The sequence below is a fragment of the Nipponia nippon genome, unplaced genomic scaffold (assembly GCF_047370975.1).
Source record: "Nipponia nippon isolate SJK-2023a ecotype South Korea unplaced genomic scaffold, ASM4737097v1 scaffold_25, whole genome shotgun sequence".
Taxonomy (NCBI): Eukaryota; Metazoa; Chordata; class Aves; order Pelecaniformes; family Threskiornithidae; genus Nipponia; species Nipponia nippon.
Genome location: NW_028262342.1, coordinates 4,522,784 through 4,540,810, shown reverse-complemented (window position 1 = coordinate 4,540,810; position 18,027 = coordinate 4,522,784). Strand labels below are relative to the sequence as shown.

The 18,027-nt window shown below is 53.0% G+C and overlaps 1 protein-coding gene across 12 annotated transcripts in view; it reads right to left on the bottom strand.

Annotated features, from left to right (window-relative positions):
• PLXNA2 (plexin A2) overlaps positions 1–18,027 on the bottom strand; it is a 260,299-nt gene that overhangs the window by 59,098 nt on the left and 183,174 nt on the right. For 11 of the 12 annotated variants that reach the window (XM_087761945.1, XM_087761940.1, XM_087761947.1 and 8 more), the window contains 5 exons: positions 15,898–15,998; positions 10,703–10,892; positions 9,554–9,707; positions 8,236–8,332; positions 4,690–4,804 (listed from right to left, as the gene is read on the bottom strand). In XM_087761945.1, the coding sequence (XP_087618071.1) occupies positions 4,690–4,804; positions 8,236–8,332; positions 9,554–9,707; positions 10,703–10,892; positions 15,898–15,998 (657 nt within the window). The remainder of the gene's footprint in view (positions 1–4,689; positions 4,805–8,235; positions 8,333–9,553; positions 9,708–10,702; positions 10,893–15,897; positions 15,999–18,027) is intronic. The other variant, XM_009462408.2, reaches the window with a different exon arrangement.

Sequence of the window (18,027 nt, the reverse complement as noted above, 5' to 3'; positions counted from 1 at the left end):
TAGTAGGTCAAATCTTCTTGCTCTTATTTGGAAAAAAATGCCTTGGAATGGCAGGCATTTCTTTTGCCCATGGGATTTATCTCAAATGGAAGGAAATATAATGTTTTTGTATTTTTCATCTTAAAAAAAAAAACAAACCTCCACAAATGTTAACTTGCTACACACATTTTAAAGTTTTAAATATAAACGAATGTGGCACATGAATGTAAACCCCCTGGCTCACGGTTGTGTTCCCAATGATATAAATTACAGTCCCCGTCACTCATGGAAACACATTATTCTTCATTTGCGCTACTGGAAAGGAGAGCAGACCTTGCTCCTTAGAAACCAAACATGAAAAGAAAGGCAACCGAAGCGAGACTTTGCTCGCTGGTAAATTCCTACCCAATGCCCTTTTGTCCTGAGCTCCGTGCTGCACGCACGTGCTGTAACCCGGGTCTTTGCCATTAATCTATGAAGTACTGTGATATTTACAGCCATGCGAAACACGGAAGGCTGGAGAGCCTGTTTCTCTCCCATAAACAACCCTTTTCATACCCGAGGTGAGGACAGGAGCAATTCCCTCGAGCACGGCCCGGTTACAGGCGGGAACGTCTCCCTCCGGCTCCCCGCAGCGCTCCCATCCCCTGCAGCCCTGCGGAGCACTTTCCTGCGCGGCTCTTTCCCCCTCCAAACACCGAACGCTGTAGGTTACACACACCATAGATCTACTGATGAAGAAAGCGTTGCCAATAAGCTCAAACCGATCTTCTCAAATTGAGATGAGTTAATCTTGCTGCAACTGGGCTTTTTGTTACTCTTGGTACTTTTTCAGACAAACACATCTCTCCAGAAGTTAGATGTGACCCAGCAAAGTTGTTTGCTGACTTTGGTGGACTTAGATGTGCGTCTGAGTTACCTCCTGCACATCGCAGTTCCCATTCGGGTATTTAACGGTGGGGATTGTAAGGACAGATATGAGGAAGGTTTGATTTTGTTTTATTTCCTTCAAGGCACATCAAGCAGCACCCAGCATCCAAGGGCACAGCCAGCTGCAAAGGTGCTGCTCTAAAAGCAATGCGAATTTAAAGGAGTCAGACCAGAGCCCAAATCTGGCTCTGTACTAAACTCCCAGAATCTAAAATGCTCCGTCCCCGACTCAGCATCTCACAGGTGGAAATGGCATTGTCTGCACACAGTGGGCATCAAAGAGGGATGGGATCTCACATTCCGGGAAACTAACAGGATTTGTTTGGTTCTAGCTCTCCATTGCGATGGGGTGTAAGGATATATTTATGCATCTACATTCCATTTCATCTGTGTGTTTTACACATTTAGAGAGAGACATCTTACAGCCTCACACACACACAAACCCAACCACCTCAGACACATTAAAATGGTATCATAGGCCTGATCTGAAGCTTAGTAAAGCGAGACAATCGGCGCTACACACCCATGAGGCCTCTTCTTGGAGAAACCCTGCTTTTGTAGGTGCAAGCCAGCCCCAGACCTTTGCCTTCCCATTGCTCTTTGGATAGCAATGTCTAAGCAGGCACCTTCTGCGGACAAGTGAAGCCTCAGGCTAAGAAAAGGCTGAGAAAATAAGAGTTAGACTCTATCTAATTATTAACTCCTAAAGAACTGGCCACCTGGAAACAGAGGCCTCAAAAGAGCTGGGTTTACCCCACATCAGAAACTTCCCACCAGATGGAGGACATCGAGAACAGCCAGCTCTGGCCTGGAAGACATCTCTGCTTTAAAGGCTGTGAAGGGTTCTTCACAACGACTCCAAACCAAGCATGCTTTGCACATTTTCACTTTTGCAAATACAACAGCATGATGCAAAACAGAGATCTGACACTCAAGGTGCAACATTTCTCACTCGTTACCCCCTGACAAAGCACCAACCCATCTTCGGAGGCTGTCCTCTGCATCACCCGCGTCTACCACCGAGCTCTGCCCTTAGATGTTAGTAAACAATTCCTGTTGACAGGGCAGGCGGAGAGACAGAAAAAGCTTGTTCTCTCCGCTGTGTTTTCATGGAAAGCAGGGCAAAAAGGCAGCATTTAGCTCGGTCAATACAGCCAGAAGATTGCAAGGAGCAAGTGCACAGCTCATGAAGAAGGGCTTTCTTTCCCCCATCACCTCGTAAAGTGACGGAGGCTTTGAGCTCTTTTCCCTTCTCAAGACAGACGACTCCTAGGAGCATCAAAGGGAGTTCGTTACACACCGAATCCCACTGGGACACAAATTCTGATGGACCAGGAGTAAAAGGGAATATTCAAGATATTTTCTCTTGAATTAAATATAAAGGCACAAGAAAACTTCCAACTCCGTGTGAACACGTGTGCAAATCTTACGTGAGAAGAGGCACACGGGACTGAAAGTAGGGCAGCACACACCGGCACTGCTCCCTCCATGGTGCGGGCACTGCCACGGTAGCACCGCAGCACCGGTAGCACCGCAGCACCAGTAGCACCGCAGCACCGGTAGTGCCGCTCCGGCTCCAAACACAACCGACACTCTGCTAGGAAGCGAGCGATGTTGGTAAGCACAAACATTTTGCTAATACATCAGGCCATGACACAATGCGAACATTGTGATCTGAATTGTTTTAAGAGAGGAAACTCTTTATAAGGAATTTATTTCACGTCTTCTGTTAGCCAGAGCGAAATGCCCATAATAAAGGCATTAGCACTGCACTGTGTACGGAAGTGGCAATTCATTTGCCTTAAATAAGCAAACAAATTAGTTTTTGGTGGCTGGTTTTGCCTGTGTGTTCAGAGGTCTGGAGAAGTCATGACGAACAGTGGAGCATGTGTACCGTTATCATCAGCCCTTATCCAAAGTTATCACCAGGAAAGTGTTAGATACCACATAGCATCCCCTGGTAAGAAACAACCTCTACAAGATGAAGATGACAGAGGAGGTTCTTTGGAGACGTGACAGTCCTGTGATCCCAGCAGGAACTGGCAGAGATACCAACTCCTCCACTCGCTCCCTCTGTGTGATCTCAGGCAAGTCCTGTGCGTTCCCAGGAGAAAAATGGAGATAATGGGATTGTCCTACTTTACCAGAGACTTGTCAAACACTTCTGAGATCATGGGGTTGAGGACCTATAAAACTGAGCACTACAATCGCAAAGCCTCGGAAGACAGTGATGCTTTGAGCATGAAGGAGAAAAACCTCCACATCACTCGAGAGAAGGAAAAGCAAAGGCTTTTGCTTTCTCTTGTTATGTTGAAAGGAAGTTTCTTGACTTTGAACTGGACTGAGAAAGCTTTTGGTTTGTCCCCAGGGTGGATGCTTCTCCTTGGGCATCCGTTCCCTTTGCCGCACGGGGCAGCTCTTTGAGGCCACTGCGTGAGCTCCTCTTCCCGTCCCTCGCAGGTGGCAGGAGGCAGCGCCGGCTCCCCGTTACGCCATCCATCCCCTGGCTCTTGCAGATTCCCACCGAGGCAGGTACACATGCAGTTCATTAATGTTTTTTGCCTTGTGTCTATGTGCCTCCTGGCAGCATTTTAACCAGAAAGACCCATGAGTTGTTTAAATTTCAAGTTTATTATCGGTTTAGCAACAGCCTGGCAGCTTCAGCCGCTACTTTTTACGCTCAGTGTTTTACTCTACTGACCAATCTCTCCTGCTTTTCCATATCTCCATTACTCACTGAAGGGTTTGTCTTGATGCTGGCTTATCTTATTCTCCTTTCTTTTTCTAATATTTGTATATGTCCTCACTGCTGCCTTTCCCACTTTCTAAGACACTCAGGATTTTCAAGCATCTTCTAAAGCCTTTTTTTTTCCTTGCAGCTTTAGGACCCGCACCCATTTCAGGTGCCACAAAGCTACGTGTAGGGGCAGTAAGGGCAAAGACCAGGACCCCACCAGTATCAGAGGCTGCATCTGCTCTGTACTTGGTGAACCTGAAGCAGACAGCAGCATGGGAATCAGACAAGACGATGAGTGCAGAAGCCCCAGACCAAGGGGTTAGTGGTTACCTTTGATCAGGAACTTGTGCTAACTCATTTCCTCCATGGATCCCTGCCTCGGGACATACAGAAGATCTGGCAGAGCCATTAATGGGCTATGCCTCCTTCAAACTGTTAAAAGCATTTTTGGACTTGAGCCCCACACCTTTTATTAACTGCTAAGAGAGATGGCTCCTGGTCCACAGCGCTGGAACCTGAATCGATCCTCTTTTCCAACGTCTGGGGCTGTTCACGTCTGTAATTCCCTTCTTAATCAGTTTACAGTCAGGCTCCCACCATAAATTTCAGACCTGCCAACACAACCCACTGGATGAGTCCCACCAAGAGCTCTGCATCTGACTTGTTGCTTGCTGTCGGGCAAATCCCTGCACGCCTCGTATGTTAAGCGGAGTTGCTGAAATGCGCTGGTCTTGGAGAAGTCTTTGAGACCCCTGAAGGAAAGCACTACAGCAACTACAGCTATTACTGAACCTCAGCATACCCACATATCAGAGGTGGGATCAGCTTTGGCGTTCAGGTCAAGACACATTGTTTTTGTTAAAAAATGATACCTTCTTGCTACACTCCTTTAAAGCTGTATCTGCACTTTTCGATGCCAGCCAAGAGAGGAGCCCCGACTCACGGAAAGTTGAAAAACCTCACCTAAGCATTGGTTATGCTAACTGTGCCATAGAAAAACAAAGAAAAGCACGCTCAGGAGTACTGAAACCCCAGTCTGGTACCTCAGAGACGTTGATCCGTCCCTCCTGAAAGGAGCACGTGGTGGGGTCGTGGGTGCAGAGGTTCCGGTACTTGCACCAGTGGCAGCGGAAAGCGCTGTTCACACAAGACAGGCACCTGGGGGGGAAAAGGAGGAGTTAGGGAGGAGGTTATCACCTTGGGAGGTCTATACGGTAATAGGCTGGCCTAGCCAGCAGTCCAGGCTCAGGATCCTTCATGGGAAAATAATTTCTTTGGAGGGATGTTTTGATACAACAAAAGTAACAAACAGGTTTGGGAAAACACGCACTCAAAAGACAGTCTTTAAGCAACCTCATAATTCATTCAGTAATAAAATACAAGCTGGGATTTACTGCACATCATTGCATCGGTGTAAAATAAAGCACAATATTGCACAGGCACCAGACTTGATTTTTAATTTCTAGAAAGTGGAAAACAAGGCAAGCCTGGAAAAATTGGATCAGTTGTTTTACAAGTTAGGAATGCTTCAAGTCAGCGGTAACACTTCTGCTTGGCCTTGGAGTGCAAAGAGTCCAGCAAGCGCTTTTGATTCATGTTGGAAGAAATTAACTGTTTATGAAATGTTTTTGAAAGAACGCAGACCCCTTTCAGACATGGGGTGGCCCAGCTGCCAGCAAACTGGCTGGGTGCTTTTTATTCCACATTAACTGGCTGCCAGTTAGATGCACGGTCCATGACAGCTGCTAATATTTGCAGTAACCACCTCCTCCTTCTCTGAGGCCAACCCCCCGTGCCACGTGGCAGCGTTTTGGTGACCGTCTGCTGGCATAAGCATAAGCTGTGCCCATAGGATTCAGCCCTGCATCGTAACCTGCGGCTCCAGAGACCGGGGTGCTGCCTGGAGCGGGCAGCGCCCGGGGCAGGGATGCGCTGCAGCGAGCCCAGGGTCGGTGCAAACAGCAGAGCATCAGCAGGGAAGCGGGAGCATGGCCTCAGGTAGGAAATCGGAACATGAGGAAAGGAGGTCTCCGGGCAGGGCCCCTCTCGCCAGCTGGGCAGAGGTGCCCGGGCAATGCCTCTCGCAGGCTGCTGCCACGAGAACGCGTGCTTTAATAACGCAATTGTATTTTCCTTCTGATGCATTCCTAGTGACCTTAATAGCTAAGGAAGCTTATTCTAATCATGTGTATGCAAATCTGGGGAAGAATATCAAATGCTGCAAGCTTATTTAATTACTCATTTGTTTGACCCATTTCTGTCTCCATTTCAGTGTGCAGCACCTCTCCCTCCCACCCGCCCTCACCTGGCCTGGCCCTGGCCTCCGGCTTTCCCCTCTGGTGCTGGTGGAGCTCTCTGCTTCCCCCAGCACCGCTGGGGCCGAGGGAGGAGGACCTCTCTGAGCACCCAGGCCAATGGCTTGGTTCGGCACCTCTCACCGTACCGTGGCTTTCTGGCTGCTGCTTTCAGCTTGAGCAGGGCGAGGGGCTCCCGGCAGGATCCTGAGCTCTCAGAGACTTATACCAGGTCACCACCTTTGCTCTTTCATCCCGATCCAGCTTTCTTAAGGACCACTGTCTCTCTTTTGCTTCAGAAAGTGCATCTCTCCACTTCGTCTGTTCCTTATTAAAAGGGACTTAACACAGAAGCCACCACCACGTTCCCTGACCCATCTGCAGCTCCCTCAGGACACAGGAATTCATGCACCTGAGCGCTGAGCCATCTCAGCCCGTGGGTTCACAGCAGCTGGATCCAGGACCAGAGGTTTCACCGAACCAGTCTGCAAGAGCAGCATGTTCCTGTCTGGCCCCAAACCCCTCCTGCCCCTCTTAGCCTAATGCCAGCTCCAAGGGGTACGTGCCTCATACACCACAGCCACGTCTCCTGCTTCCGTGCAGCCCCAAAGGGCACGGCTGCTCCCCTGCTCTCTCTAGACGCCCTCACCATTGCAATGAAGAGTCTCAGGATCACTAGGTCTCTCTTCTCTGCTGGCTGAGACCCATATCCCTTTCTCCTTTTGCATGCTGTGATTCATTCCTGCCAGGCTGGCTCTTGCCCTTGTTGAACTCGCTGATATCGTGTCCAGTATGATGTAAGTGCTGCAGAATTTACCATCGTATTACCACTTTATCTCCAAACAGGAGCTGGTAGAAAGGCATGGTCAGATGAAGCCAAATGACAGCCCAGAAAAGATGCATTGCCTCTCCTGATTCAAACCTCCACTCCTAAGTGAAAATAGGGGTCCCCATGATGCCATCCCTCACGCAAATTCAAAAACATGAGAATGCAGAGGAACCGCTGGAAGGACTGCAAGTGCTTGCAGCTGGAGGAGAGGCTGGTGCGGCACAGCCTGAGGGACAAGGACATAAGGACAGAGTTGTGCACGAGGGGTGGCACGACAGGAGGCAGGGATCACTGGAGTAATGGATACAGACCGCCATGAGAGGCAGCACAGGGGGACTGAAGGACTCGCAGGGCTCCTTTCATCCCGGTACCTCTGCTCTGTGCTATGGCTCAAAAAAAAAATTAAAAAAAATTGAATACATGCCTAGAAAAACTGCAGCCAAGCCCATCAGCGCACACAACCCTCTTCCAAGTGCAGCAGGGAAGGCCCTGTAGCTTGAGGCTTCAAATGCAGTGCAGGAAGATTGGAGTGACCCCGTGCTGACACTTCTTGACTCCCACCAGCAAGCTTGAGCAGCAAATCACGCTCCCGGAGCAGAGCTGGCAGCCGACCCTGCCGCCCAGCCCCCCGGGTCAGGCCTGCCTTTTCCTATCCAACTTCGGGCAGGTCCTGCCCACGTTTCATTTTGGTGCTTTGGGGCTTGCTGTGTTCCCAGAGAGAAATCTATGAATATTTCAGGTCTGTAAACATCTTTTTAAAGCCAGCCAGCTGCGGGCCGCCTTTCAGCAGCAGATGTGCCCATGGGGGAGATGTTTCCACGATGCTCAGCAGAACTGAGCACCCCAGCCCTCCACGGAGCAGCCCACCGCGCCTGCCGCATGCCTGGGCTGCCGTACCGGGCTCTCGGGGCTGCTCTGCCTGACTCCAGGGAGCTCCTGCTGCCAGTGCTCTCGCTTACCCCATCTAAACCATAACTGCTGTCCTCAGACCCCAGGGCTGGAGACTTCCAGGTCAGTCCCTGCCACCGTCTCCTCCAGAGGCCATGCCCTCCTCTGTCACCCCGTGGAGCATCCTCACAGCAGCCAGCACCCTTCTCTCCTGGCTGGTGCAGCGTGGAAGGGCTCTGCCTCCTCCGGCTGCCTGCAGCCCACCTCCCCGACCCTCTGCTCTGCTTTCACCAGCTGCCTGTGAAGATGCATCCAAGTTCACAGTTGCAGGATCATGCAGCTTGGGGGCACCAGCAGGTTAAGGTTTTTTCAGGCTCACTCCGCCTGTGTCTCACAAGGCAGAGAAAGCTACACACGCACCCAGAGAAGTTCAAAGGACGCAGGAACTGGTGGGCTCCCCTTCTACCACACGTGTCTGCTGGTTGAACCGAGCAGCATGAGCCCAGCATCCATTTCCCAGCCCTTTCTCTTTTTAGCCAGTGTTTGGCTCTGCTCAGGGACGGGGAGGGAGCACTCACAGCTGGTGGGCACTGCAGTTGTAGAACTTGAACTCCGTGCTGACAAATGTCCTCCTCGTCTCCTGCGACTTCAGCTGCAGCACCACGCCAAACCAGTCTGGGGAGGCAAACCAGAGCCCGTCAGTCCCGCCAGCAGTAATGAAGGAAGCAACAGCAGAAGTGGGGGCACCCGCTCCCCGCCTGCCAGCGTGCTGAGCCATCTGCTTCTGGAGTAGAAGGTGGAAATCAGGTTGCTTTCGTCCTCCTGCTCCCCCAGGCGTCGGGCCCCCAACGCAGTGAATCTGCAGCAGTTCCCCAAGCTGGGGGCTGAGCAACCCCCCCCCTCCCCGGGCCAGACCCTGCCCTCAAGCACCCTAGGGTGCCGGGCTGGCTGTCTCCGGCAATGCCTCCAAACCAAATCAGGCTTGATGGCAAAATGCATTGGAGACACAGGGTCTGAATGCTGCCTTGGGTCACAGCTGAAATGAGTGTGGGATCTCATCCCATTCCCTAAAGTATTCTGTCTCCAGTATAAGAACACTAATTCAGTCTACTCTGAGAAGCAGCCCAAGACTAGAATAGGAGACAATGCTGGAAACAAGGGCATTAGTGAAGCTCTTTAGGAGCCTCAGCACTGGATTAATTAAGAGCAGATTGCTCTTCCAGAGCTGCTGTGGGTAAGTCTCCGCTAGCCCTACTACCACGGCGGCTCTCGGCCCCCAGTGTTCACCAAGTCTCAAGCTCCATATAATGCCTTAGAAATACAAAGATATCAGCAGGGAAGCACAGCTGACACCTGGAAGGATGCCAAGGAGAAAATGAGTTTTAAGCAAGTAGTGTTTTGGTTATGGGAAGACAAAATATGACAGCAGTGACATTAATGAAGAAACAACCCAAAGATCAAGACCGAAAAATAGAAACTGCATCCACCTACTCGTGGGTGCTGAGCCAGGCCGACGGGAGGGCTCCTGCTTTCCAGATTCACTGGCGTGGCAAGGCTGCAAGCCCCTGTCCCACTCATGAGCCACCCCGGGGGGCACAGACGGCTCCTGCAGCCCCAAGTCCTGTCTTGGAAGCTGTCTGGCAGCACAGGGAGGGTGTAAGGACAGGGCAGGCACATGGCGCTGCCTGCTCCCAGCCTATCTTGCCCTGTGCGGGATGCATTTCTTAAGGACGGAGCATATTTAGCTCCCTGGGTTTAATGGTCTTTGACAGGAGCATGGCTTTCTCCAGCAGCAGCCCCAAAGGGTCTGCTCCAGCCAGCAGACACTTTCCAAACCTACGCCATACTTTCTGGTGGCACAGATGTTGTGTTGCTGTCCAGAAGTCAGTTACTTACCCTGATCCACAGGTATGGCAGGAACATCTTTTGCTGCTGGCGAAACACAGACGACCCGGCTGCCCGAAACCTGCCCTTCCACCTCCGTCAGGTTTCCGAAGAGGCAGGTGACCCCAGCCGTCAGGTCTGGAGCATCGCTCACCAGCAGGCTGAGCTGCAGCCGGGGAGAGGAGAGGCAGAGGGGAAACAAAACACAGGCATCAACCTGCTAGCAGGCAGAGCTGCCCGAGTTTCCTTCGTATTCTCATCACCTGACGTTTTCCCATTCAAAACTGACCCCCTTAAATTACCTGTCCACCCACAGGAGGTGGCCAGCTGCCCTTTTATGGGAAGCAGAGGTGGAAAAAGAAAGCCAAGGATGCAGGTTCTTTACGGATACAAAAACGCCTTGCTGAGCCATTGGGTACTGCAGTTCAGGAGAGGCGGCAATGGCAGCTTTTTGTCCCCCTGGCTGCTCTACAGAAGCATTACCACCCTCAATGCCTGCATCAGGAACCTGTGACAGCAGCAGCAGCGTGTTACCTCTCATGCACGAGAGCAGCAGTGACTGCCCCAACAACCCTCTGCACACATTGTAGCTCCAACGACCTCCCTGCGCCGCGACCGCCCCACTGCATGCACGGGAGAGCCAGCCCTGCCCTGGGCACGCGTGGCCATCAGAAATGAGCAAGTCCCTACTGACCCCATCACAAATGGGGACTGTCCCCATGGCAAACGGGTGCCTGAAGGGGTGAGTGCCCTCCCAACAGCCCCACGCCATTTCGACACGAGTGCCGGCGGGCAGGCAGGAGCAGCCGGCCCCGGTGGGGAGTGGGAAGGGGCTGCAGCAAGACCAGCTGCCGCAGGGTGCTGGGGGGCTCGGAGAGCAACAGCTGGGATGCTTCAGCGAGCCAGGCCTGAGCACAGCTCACAGATGAGGCTTTTGGGAAACAAAGCCTTGCCTTTCAACAGCTAATGAAACCGGACCAAGAGAAATGTGAGCTGAGGCCCAAGGGGAAGGGGAATTTGTTTCTGCCATCCCCACCCCCTTCTTCCCCAGCTCGGATGACCCCTTTCCTCCCCAGTCCCTCTGTGAGCCTGACTTCATGAGAAAACATTCATGCCGATGGGAAGGGAGAAAGGCTGGAGAATGGACTGTTCGCTGCGAACCTGAAAAGTGCTGGAAGTGCCTCTCACCAACAGGTCTATCCCTCCCCGCTTGCCAGCAGCACCTACCGGGAGGCTGTGCTCGGAGACGGAGATGCTGCTGGGCTGCACGGTGATGCTCATGCACTGGCTGATGCTGCCTGCAAATCGGTAGGGCTCGTCTGCTCGCTCGCAGCTGTCCCTCGGGGAGCACCTGCCACACACGAGCACACATCAGAGCACAGAAAGCACCTGGGGAAGATGTCAAACAGCACGAGGTGCTACAGCTGACCAGGGGCGAGCTAAACAGGAGGGCAGAGCCTTGGCCAGGGGAAGGGGGAGTTAGCAGCAGGACTGGGGGTGATGCTCTGCACCGGGACCGGGTATCGGCACAAACTCCAGGTTAGGACCAAAGGGCGCTGAAAAATAATCTGTGATCAAAAGAAAGACAAACCACAAATATCTCAGGAGCAATTCCCAGTCCTGCCTGCACTGGGACACAATCCAGACCTGCTAAGCCCTGTGTGCCAGCGGTGACAGCGGGTGCTCTGGGTGCGGGGTGAGCCAGGCACCCTGCCACCGCTCGGCCGGGGCCCCTGCAAGCCATAAATTCATAATCTGCACAGAAACTAAACCATAAAGCAATAACAGGCAGTAACAAGATGATGCCTTCATTCTAATTAAAACAAACCCACATAGTTCGTTAATTGTCTCCTCCTGGAGCTGAGGAGCGTGGCAGGGCCAGGAATGGGACTTTGCAGCAGCTGCTGGCTGTGCTTTGGCCAGTTTTCACGCCTTGGGCTCCCAGCTCTCTCCCATTCCTGCCATCAGGAATGCAAGCCTCCCAGCATGCCAAAGTGAGCAGGACTGCTCCTAGCATGCCGTGTGCTCCAGGATGGCTCCTTATCCCTGTTTTTCTATTGCAGGTGTCCTTGGAGTGGAGTGAAGTTAAGTTGCTTCCAGCAGGTAGAGGAGCGTCCACCGGGAAACCAAGGAAGAATTATCAGTGTTTCAAACCAGATATCAGAGACTGCGGCACAGCACTGGCATCCCTCAGTGATTTTCTATCTTATGTCATTTGGGGAAAATCCTTTTCTTCCAGCCCCGCTTCCTGGGAGCAGGCGACATATTGGCCTTTTGGTATTAATGGTCTTAATAAGCTATCAGCAAACTTTATCACCTTTCACTCATTGCTGATCTTGGACCCTATATTTCAAATGGTGGCACAAAGGTCAGAGGGTTGAGATGCTGTCATCAGCCCCATGTGCCACCAGCAAGCTCCCTTCTGGCAGCCACTTGAGTGTATATGTTACTTGAATTAACAAGGTGCTGCTGTCAAGCTGCTTGTTCTCCTGGTTCCCTGCGGAGCGGCTCAGGCGGTCCCAGACACACATGCGTGCATCAGCAGAAACACCTCCTGCCCACGCAGAGCCTGAATTTTGCCACGCACACCTCGCTCGGAGTGGCCTGGCAAAACCAGGGCTTCCCGCTCTGAAACAGTGGGCCGCCATCCTCCCTGCGAGGCCATTTGATTTCAATTAGGAAAAGCGGAGTTTACACTTCCCCTTTCCAAACCACCCGTGTGATCCTCAGCAAACACTCTTGCTGTTCTCCTCACCCTCTTGGGTTTTTTTCCTTTTTTTTTTGGAGTATAATGGAGCTAAATATGAATGCTGCCAAAGGAAGAATTATTGAGGTTTAAGTGAATCTGTAAGATAGCTTTAAAGTGAGCTCTTGACTGGAGCCTTTATCTCATTGACTCGCTGGAATGGCTCTTTTTTATCATACTATTTATGGCAACAGCCCTAACAGAGATAAATAGGTCTGTAGACAATAACACACTTACAGAGAGCAGCGCATGGAAGTCTTGCAGGCTTCAAATCCCACTGGGCTGAAGAGCCTCTTTAACAACCTCCTTGAGGCCTCTGCTTGCTCCCAGAGAGCGCTCTTTCCAGAAGAGGAGGAACAGAAGATCCTTCTCTCATATGGAGAGGGTGAACTTGCACGGCGAGCAACCCCCCAGCCGGGAGGACACCGCAGAGGCGCTGGGCAGGGACGGGCCGCTCCGCCATCCCCCTGCAGCTCCAGGGACCCCTGGGTGAGCAGAGGAGCTCTGCAGAAGGACGAGCGCCTTTCCCTTCCTCTGGTTTTTAAGCACCTTCTCAAATGTCCTGTGTCCAGGATTCCTCAACGCCCGGTGCAAGGCGTGTGCTGCCCACGGCCACCACCTCAACAAGCACCTCTTTTAGGGCAGGAGTTACCGGTCTGCTTCGGTGCCTGCGCCCAGCCCGCGGCCGGCTGCCTCCTGTGTCCAGGCCCATGGCTAGAGCTACCCCGGTCAGCCCGTGCTGCCAGCATGACCGACTCCTGCTTCCAGAGCTCACTGATTTAATCCCCACAGATAGCTCATTCACGAGCATCGCTGCTATCCCTACCCCTAAATTCTAGGTATGCACACACGTATGCAAGCTCCCCACTGCAACAGAGCCTGAAGCCCTGACTCAGGCCTCTAAGAGACAGTAACACATAATGAGCACACAAGGAAAGCTTTATGTAATATTGGATACTGAAAGCTTATCCCAGGACAACTCAGATTCTTTTACTCTTCCTTTATTATTCCTCTCTGGTGGCGGTGTGGAAGGCAGGACACACTGCCTGATGCCACCTGGAACGGGGCGGTGGTCCGTGCATCTATCTCACATCCGTACCTGTTCAGACATCCAACACATCATTTAAAATCCTATTTTTTTTTTCTGGCTCCCTGATAGCTCAGTACCTGCATGTCCGTGCTCTCAGCTGAGCCTCTGGCAACAGCAAAGGTGGCTGCCGAGCGCTGAGAGAGGAGCTGCCTTACGGCGCTGGCCTGCCCTGCTCCTCCGCAGGGCGCAGCTCTTGCACAGAGATTCCCGGAGCTGCCCGGGGCGCTCAGTACCCCCAGGGTACAGACCCCAAATCCGAGGAGCAAAACCCCACAACAAGCAGTGGGGAGAAACAACTGGATTTCAATCCCCAACAGACTCGGTGCTGATGTTCACCATAGCCACGCTTGCTTGGGTGGCCAGCCACTCTCTTGCTCTTTGAAGGACGAAAACATCTCCTCTTCTGCCCCTCACCCTTTTTACCAGCCCTCAGAAAACACAGCGTGAGCATCTCGCCCCCTGACCCGCAACCCTTCCACTGAGCAAGGAGCAGCTGGTCCGTCTGGCAGGAGGGACATGTAAGAATTAGAGGAGAGAGATGACAAATTAAATGCAAACACTCCAGTGCTTGGGGCCTCCAAACAAATATGACAGAGGCTTCAGGAACAGTAAGATAAACTCAATTATTTACAGCTTAAGACGAAAGCTAAAAAATGATCATTGCTCCAAGCAGGCCAGGGAACTGCAGACGCTCAAAGAGAGCGTTGAGAAATATCATCAGGGAAGAAACTCTTATTGGGAATAGGTAAATGCCGAAACGTCACGGCCAAAAGGGCAGAGGAAATGACACTTTCCTCTCCTCTTGACATTGAAGGTTTTCTCTCTGCAAAATGAAGATAACAACCTTTACCTGCTTCCCAGGTGGTTTATGGAGATTCAGTTCATTAACATTAGGAAAGCACTCGGTGATCCTTGCAGAGGAGCTGCTGTACGAGCCTGAGGAGCAACACCAAACACACATGCCTCCAGACACTCGATGCAGCCGTCCCCTCCTGCTGCACCGCTCAGCAGCACCAGGCACTAACAGGCCACTGTCCCCAGGTGAGCGGGTGCTCTCGTACCCCTGCAGCTGGTTCCTGGGAGCACCTACAGACCTGCAGCTCAGGCCAGATGCTGAGTAGAGCACGTCCCCGTCCCCTTTCCTTGCTTCCTTGTCCCCTCACTATCAAAAGGCTGCGGTGGCTTTTGTCCCAGCTGCTGGGAAGACACACGGGGATGGCTGCCCCGAGGGAAGAGCCAAAGGGACGGGAATCACCAGGGATGGAAATCACTGCCTTCTGACAAAGTCACTGTGACAGTAAAGACTTTCGGACACAACTGCACATATGGTGGCTTAGCTGTAGGGCTGAACAGGCTTGTCTGAAAGGAAAAAAGCTAAACAACAACAAAAAAAAAATGCCCAGGGAGCCTGTGCCCCATGTTGCCGTGCTGCTGGCGGGGGCCGCTCTGCCGCTGCCCCCAGCCCCTGCCTGCCTGGAGCCTGCGGGACGCTCAGGGCCAGTGGCTGCAGTGGTTCTCCTGCACCTCCCCAAGCGTGGCAACGACTCTTTGCAAACCAAGCAAGCCACGGGGAGCCAGTCTGCACCCCAAAGCCCACAGGTCCCGAATCCAGGCCGGATTTACGGAGGAGCCTGCCATTCCCCGCTCCCCCTCCAGCACCTGCTCCTCAGGCAAGTGGCCAAGTGCTGCTGTGCGGGTCCCTGAACTCTGCCTCCGCCCCGATTTCCATGCATTTAACGGGGCTGCTCTGCAAGCTGGCACCCGGCCGGAGGGATTTCTATTCCTCTCCTCCAGCCTTCTCAAGGCTTTTCCCTCCTCCCCCGATCTGCCTCTGCCTGGTGGTCCCCCTTCCGCCTTAGGAAGCGATCGTTATTATGGCAGGGGAGAGAAAGGAAGGACACAGACACCTTCTGAATGCAGAGAGCGTTTCCTGGAGCTCCCCCGAAAAAAAACCCAAACCCTTAGCCCTTTGTGCCTGCTGATGTGCGTGAGGGGCTGCCAGCTCCGAGCCCTGCGCTGACCTTTCCTTGCAGAATTTAAATATCTCTTCCTGATACGTTTAATAGGGCTTGGTGCTCTGCTCTGTTCCAGCGCTGTAACCTCTCTGAGAGCAAAGTCCCGCTCATATAATCGAGTCTACTATGGCCTTTAAAAATTCTCCGTTAATTGGGAGGATTTGCTGCTTGGGCAAGCAGGAGCATGCAAAACACGAGGCCTTCGTTCCCACTGGTCTAAATTCTGCTTTCCTGTCGCATCCACGGCACCCCCTCCATGCAGTGTGCAACCCGCCACTCCTAAAGCAGGAATTTGTTTTCCGTTACCACTTTAGAGAAGCTTAGGGATTTTCAATGTCATTCGCGCTGCAACGCAGGGAATGTCCAGGGAAGGGAAGAATGGATTTAAGGAACTTCGACCTAATTCGCTTTTGCAAAGATTGTGTGGGATGCACTTGGTGGCTTTGAAAGCTGCTTTTATCACCACCACCAGCAGCTCAAACGAAATGGCCAAGGCTGGACTTACATGTGGTGGAGCGTGCACCAGCCGCAGTGGGGGTCTCCCGAGCTCAGGCACTCCCCGCAGGTCGTGTACTGCTCGCAGGACTCCACGGGCACCCGGGACACCTGCAAAGGAAGCAAACACACGGGCTCAGTGCTCCTCTCCGCACAGCGGGCAAGCGAAACGAGAGCAGCTCCAGGTCCTGCTTCGCCAGTTTGATTCGAGTAGCACAGCAGCAATTCACAAATGAATTTGTTTCGGCATCCATGCAGAAGTCAGCCAAGAAGAGGAAATATTGGGGACCGAGTCATGAGTCGCTCCGTCCCTTGGGCGCAGCCACGCCATGAATCCCGGCGCAGCCCGCAGCCTGGCTGGCCTCCTGGCGCCAGCTCGCCAGAAACCCTCCCGACCTCCCTGCTCAGAGACGCTCCCGGGGCGAAAGCTGCGTCCTCTCCTCCCTGATTTACGGTTTGCTATCTTACACTTGCCGCGGGGGAAGCTGCTTCAGGGAAGAAAGCTGGCAGGGAACAAAATTCATTGGGATTTTGCAGGTTGGCAGCTTATTTAGCCTCCATAGGTATTTCATTCCTTGCTTCTCCTTGGCCACCCTGAGCCCTTCCAGCACCATGCCCTTCCAGGCACGACCCCCGCACGGCCACCCGTCTCTCCCAAGCAAGAGATGCCAGAGCACACGAGAGAGGGAAGCGCAGGAGGGAACACCAGCACAGATCGCTGCTGCAAACCCCGTCTCGCACTCATCGCACACACGAAAGGTCCCCGTGCGATGCTGAGGTGTAGCGCAGTCCTGACCCGTTTATCAGCACTGAAAACCCCCAAGCCTCCAAACTGACACCAAGCTTTAACCATGGGTCACTGCTTGACTCCAATGAAGAAATTCCACTTTAACCTTTCCAACCCGTCCCTTGCCACCTCCGGCGGGCACAGTATATTTGCATCGCCTGTCCCGATGCTGCAGCGTGGTGCGTGGACCGATACCGGTCCCTCTTCAATGTATTTACATTTCTATTATCAAATACTGTAAATAATTATTGCCAGCCCCAGCACAGCCGCCCTGCAGCGCCGGCCACTCCCCTCGGGCCCCGGGAGCAATGCCTGCAACCGGCTGAAAATTAAAACAACTGTCGGCATTGCACTCGCTCTGTCCTTCAAAACAGCGCCCGGCTCCCAGCAGCTGGGGCGCGCGGGGTGAAAGGAGCAGTGTCTCGCCAAACAACGGCCACTTTCACGCCAAGTGGTGTTGACACAGTGAGAACCCAGTTCCTCTCTAAACACGACACCAATAGGGCTGCTATTCTTCTTGTTTCCTCAGCCCTACTTAACAGCTTTTCCTAAAACAAAAATTGAGCGTGGATGTGCGGGGCTGGGTATTTTTTTCGCGGAGATGAAGTCTGTGGGACGAGCATGGGGCAAAGCTTGGGGTACGCTAAGAGCAAAGAAGGCCTGGAGCTGGAACAGCAGGGCAGGGACTGAGGGTGTGCAAGAGGCAGAGCCAGGTACACCGGGCATGCGTTTAGTCTGTGATGGCTGTAAAGGGCTTCAGAAATGGAGAAGACACATGCAGGGTGATGGAATAGCACAGAGGTGTACAGAAAGGGCTTGGTTTGAGTCTTGGCTGCAAAAGGCGTCCAGGGTGCCGTCTCAGGGTCTCGCCTGCACCTCGGGTGGCCGCACGTGACGTGCTTTTACCCGCTTTGCTGCTCCACTCTCAGGACCCCAAAGCACTTTACAGATGTCACGGTGGCATGGGAGCAAGCACACCAGCCTGGCAGTGGGCACAGCCTCCCCGATCCAGGGCTTGGATGGCACATGCCGTGCTCCCATGCCCTGCCCATCCCAGCCATGATCTGAAATTTCCCAGTACAGACCAGAGATGCAGACATCATGCTGGATGGGGGCCTATGAGCAAACGTATGTTTTTCAAACCAAACGAGCAGCCCACGGAGCCGTGGTGGCTCTGAGCAGCCCCCGTGGGAGCCACCAGCCGCCGCAGGATGCGGTGAGGGAGGCCACTGGGTTTCCCCTAAAATCTGCCCAGCATGTTGAGCCGTGTTGGTGGGATGGCTCTCATCCACCCCGGAGGTCAGGACAGCCCCGAAATCATCGGGCATTGCGGATCCCCCACCTCTTACCCAC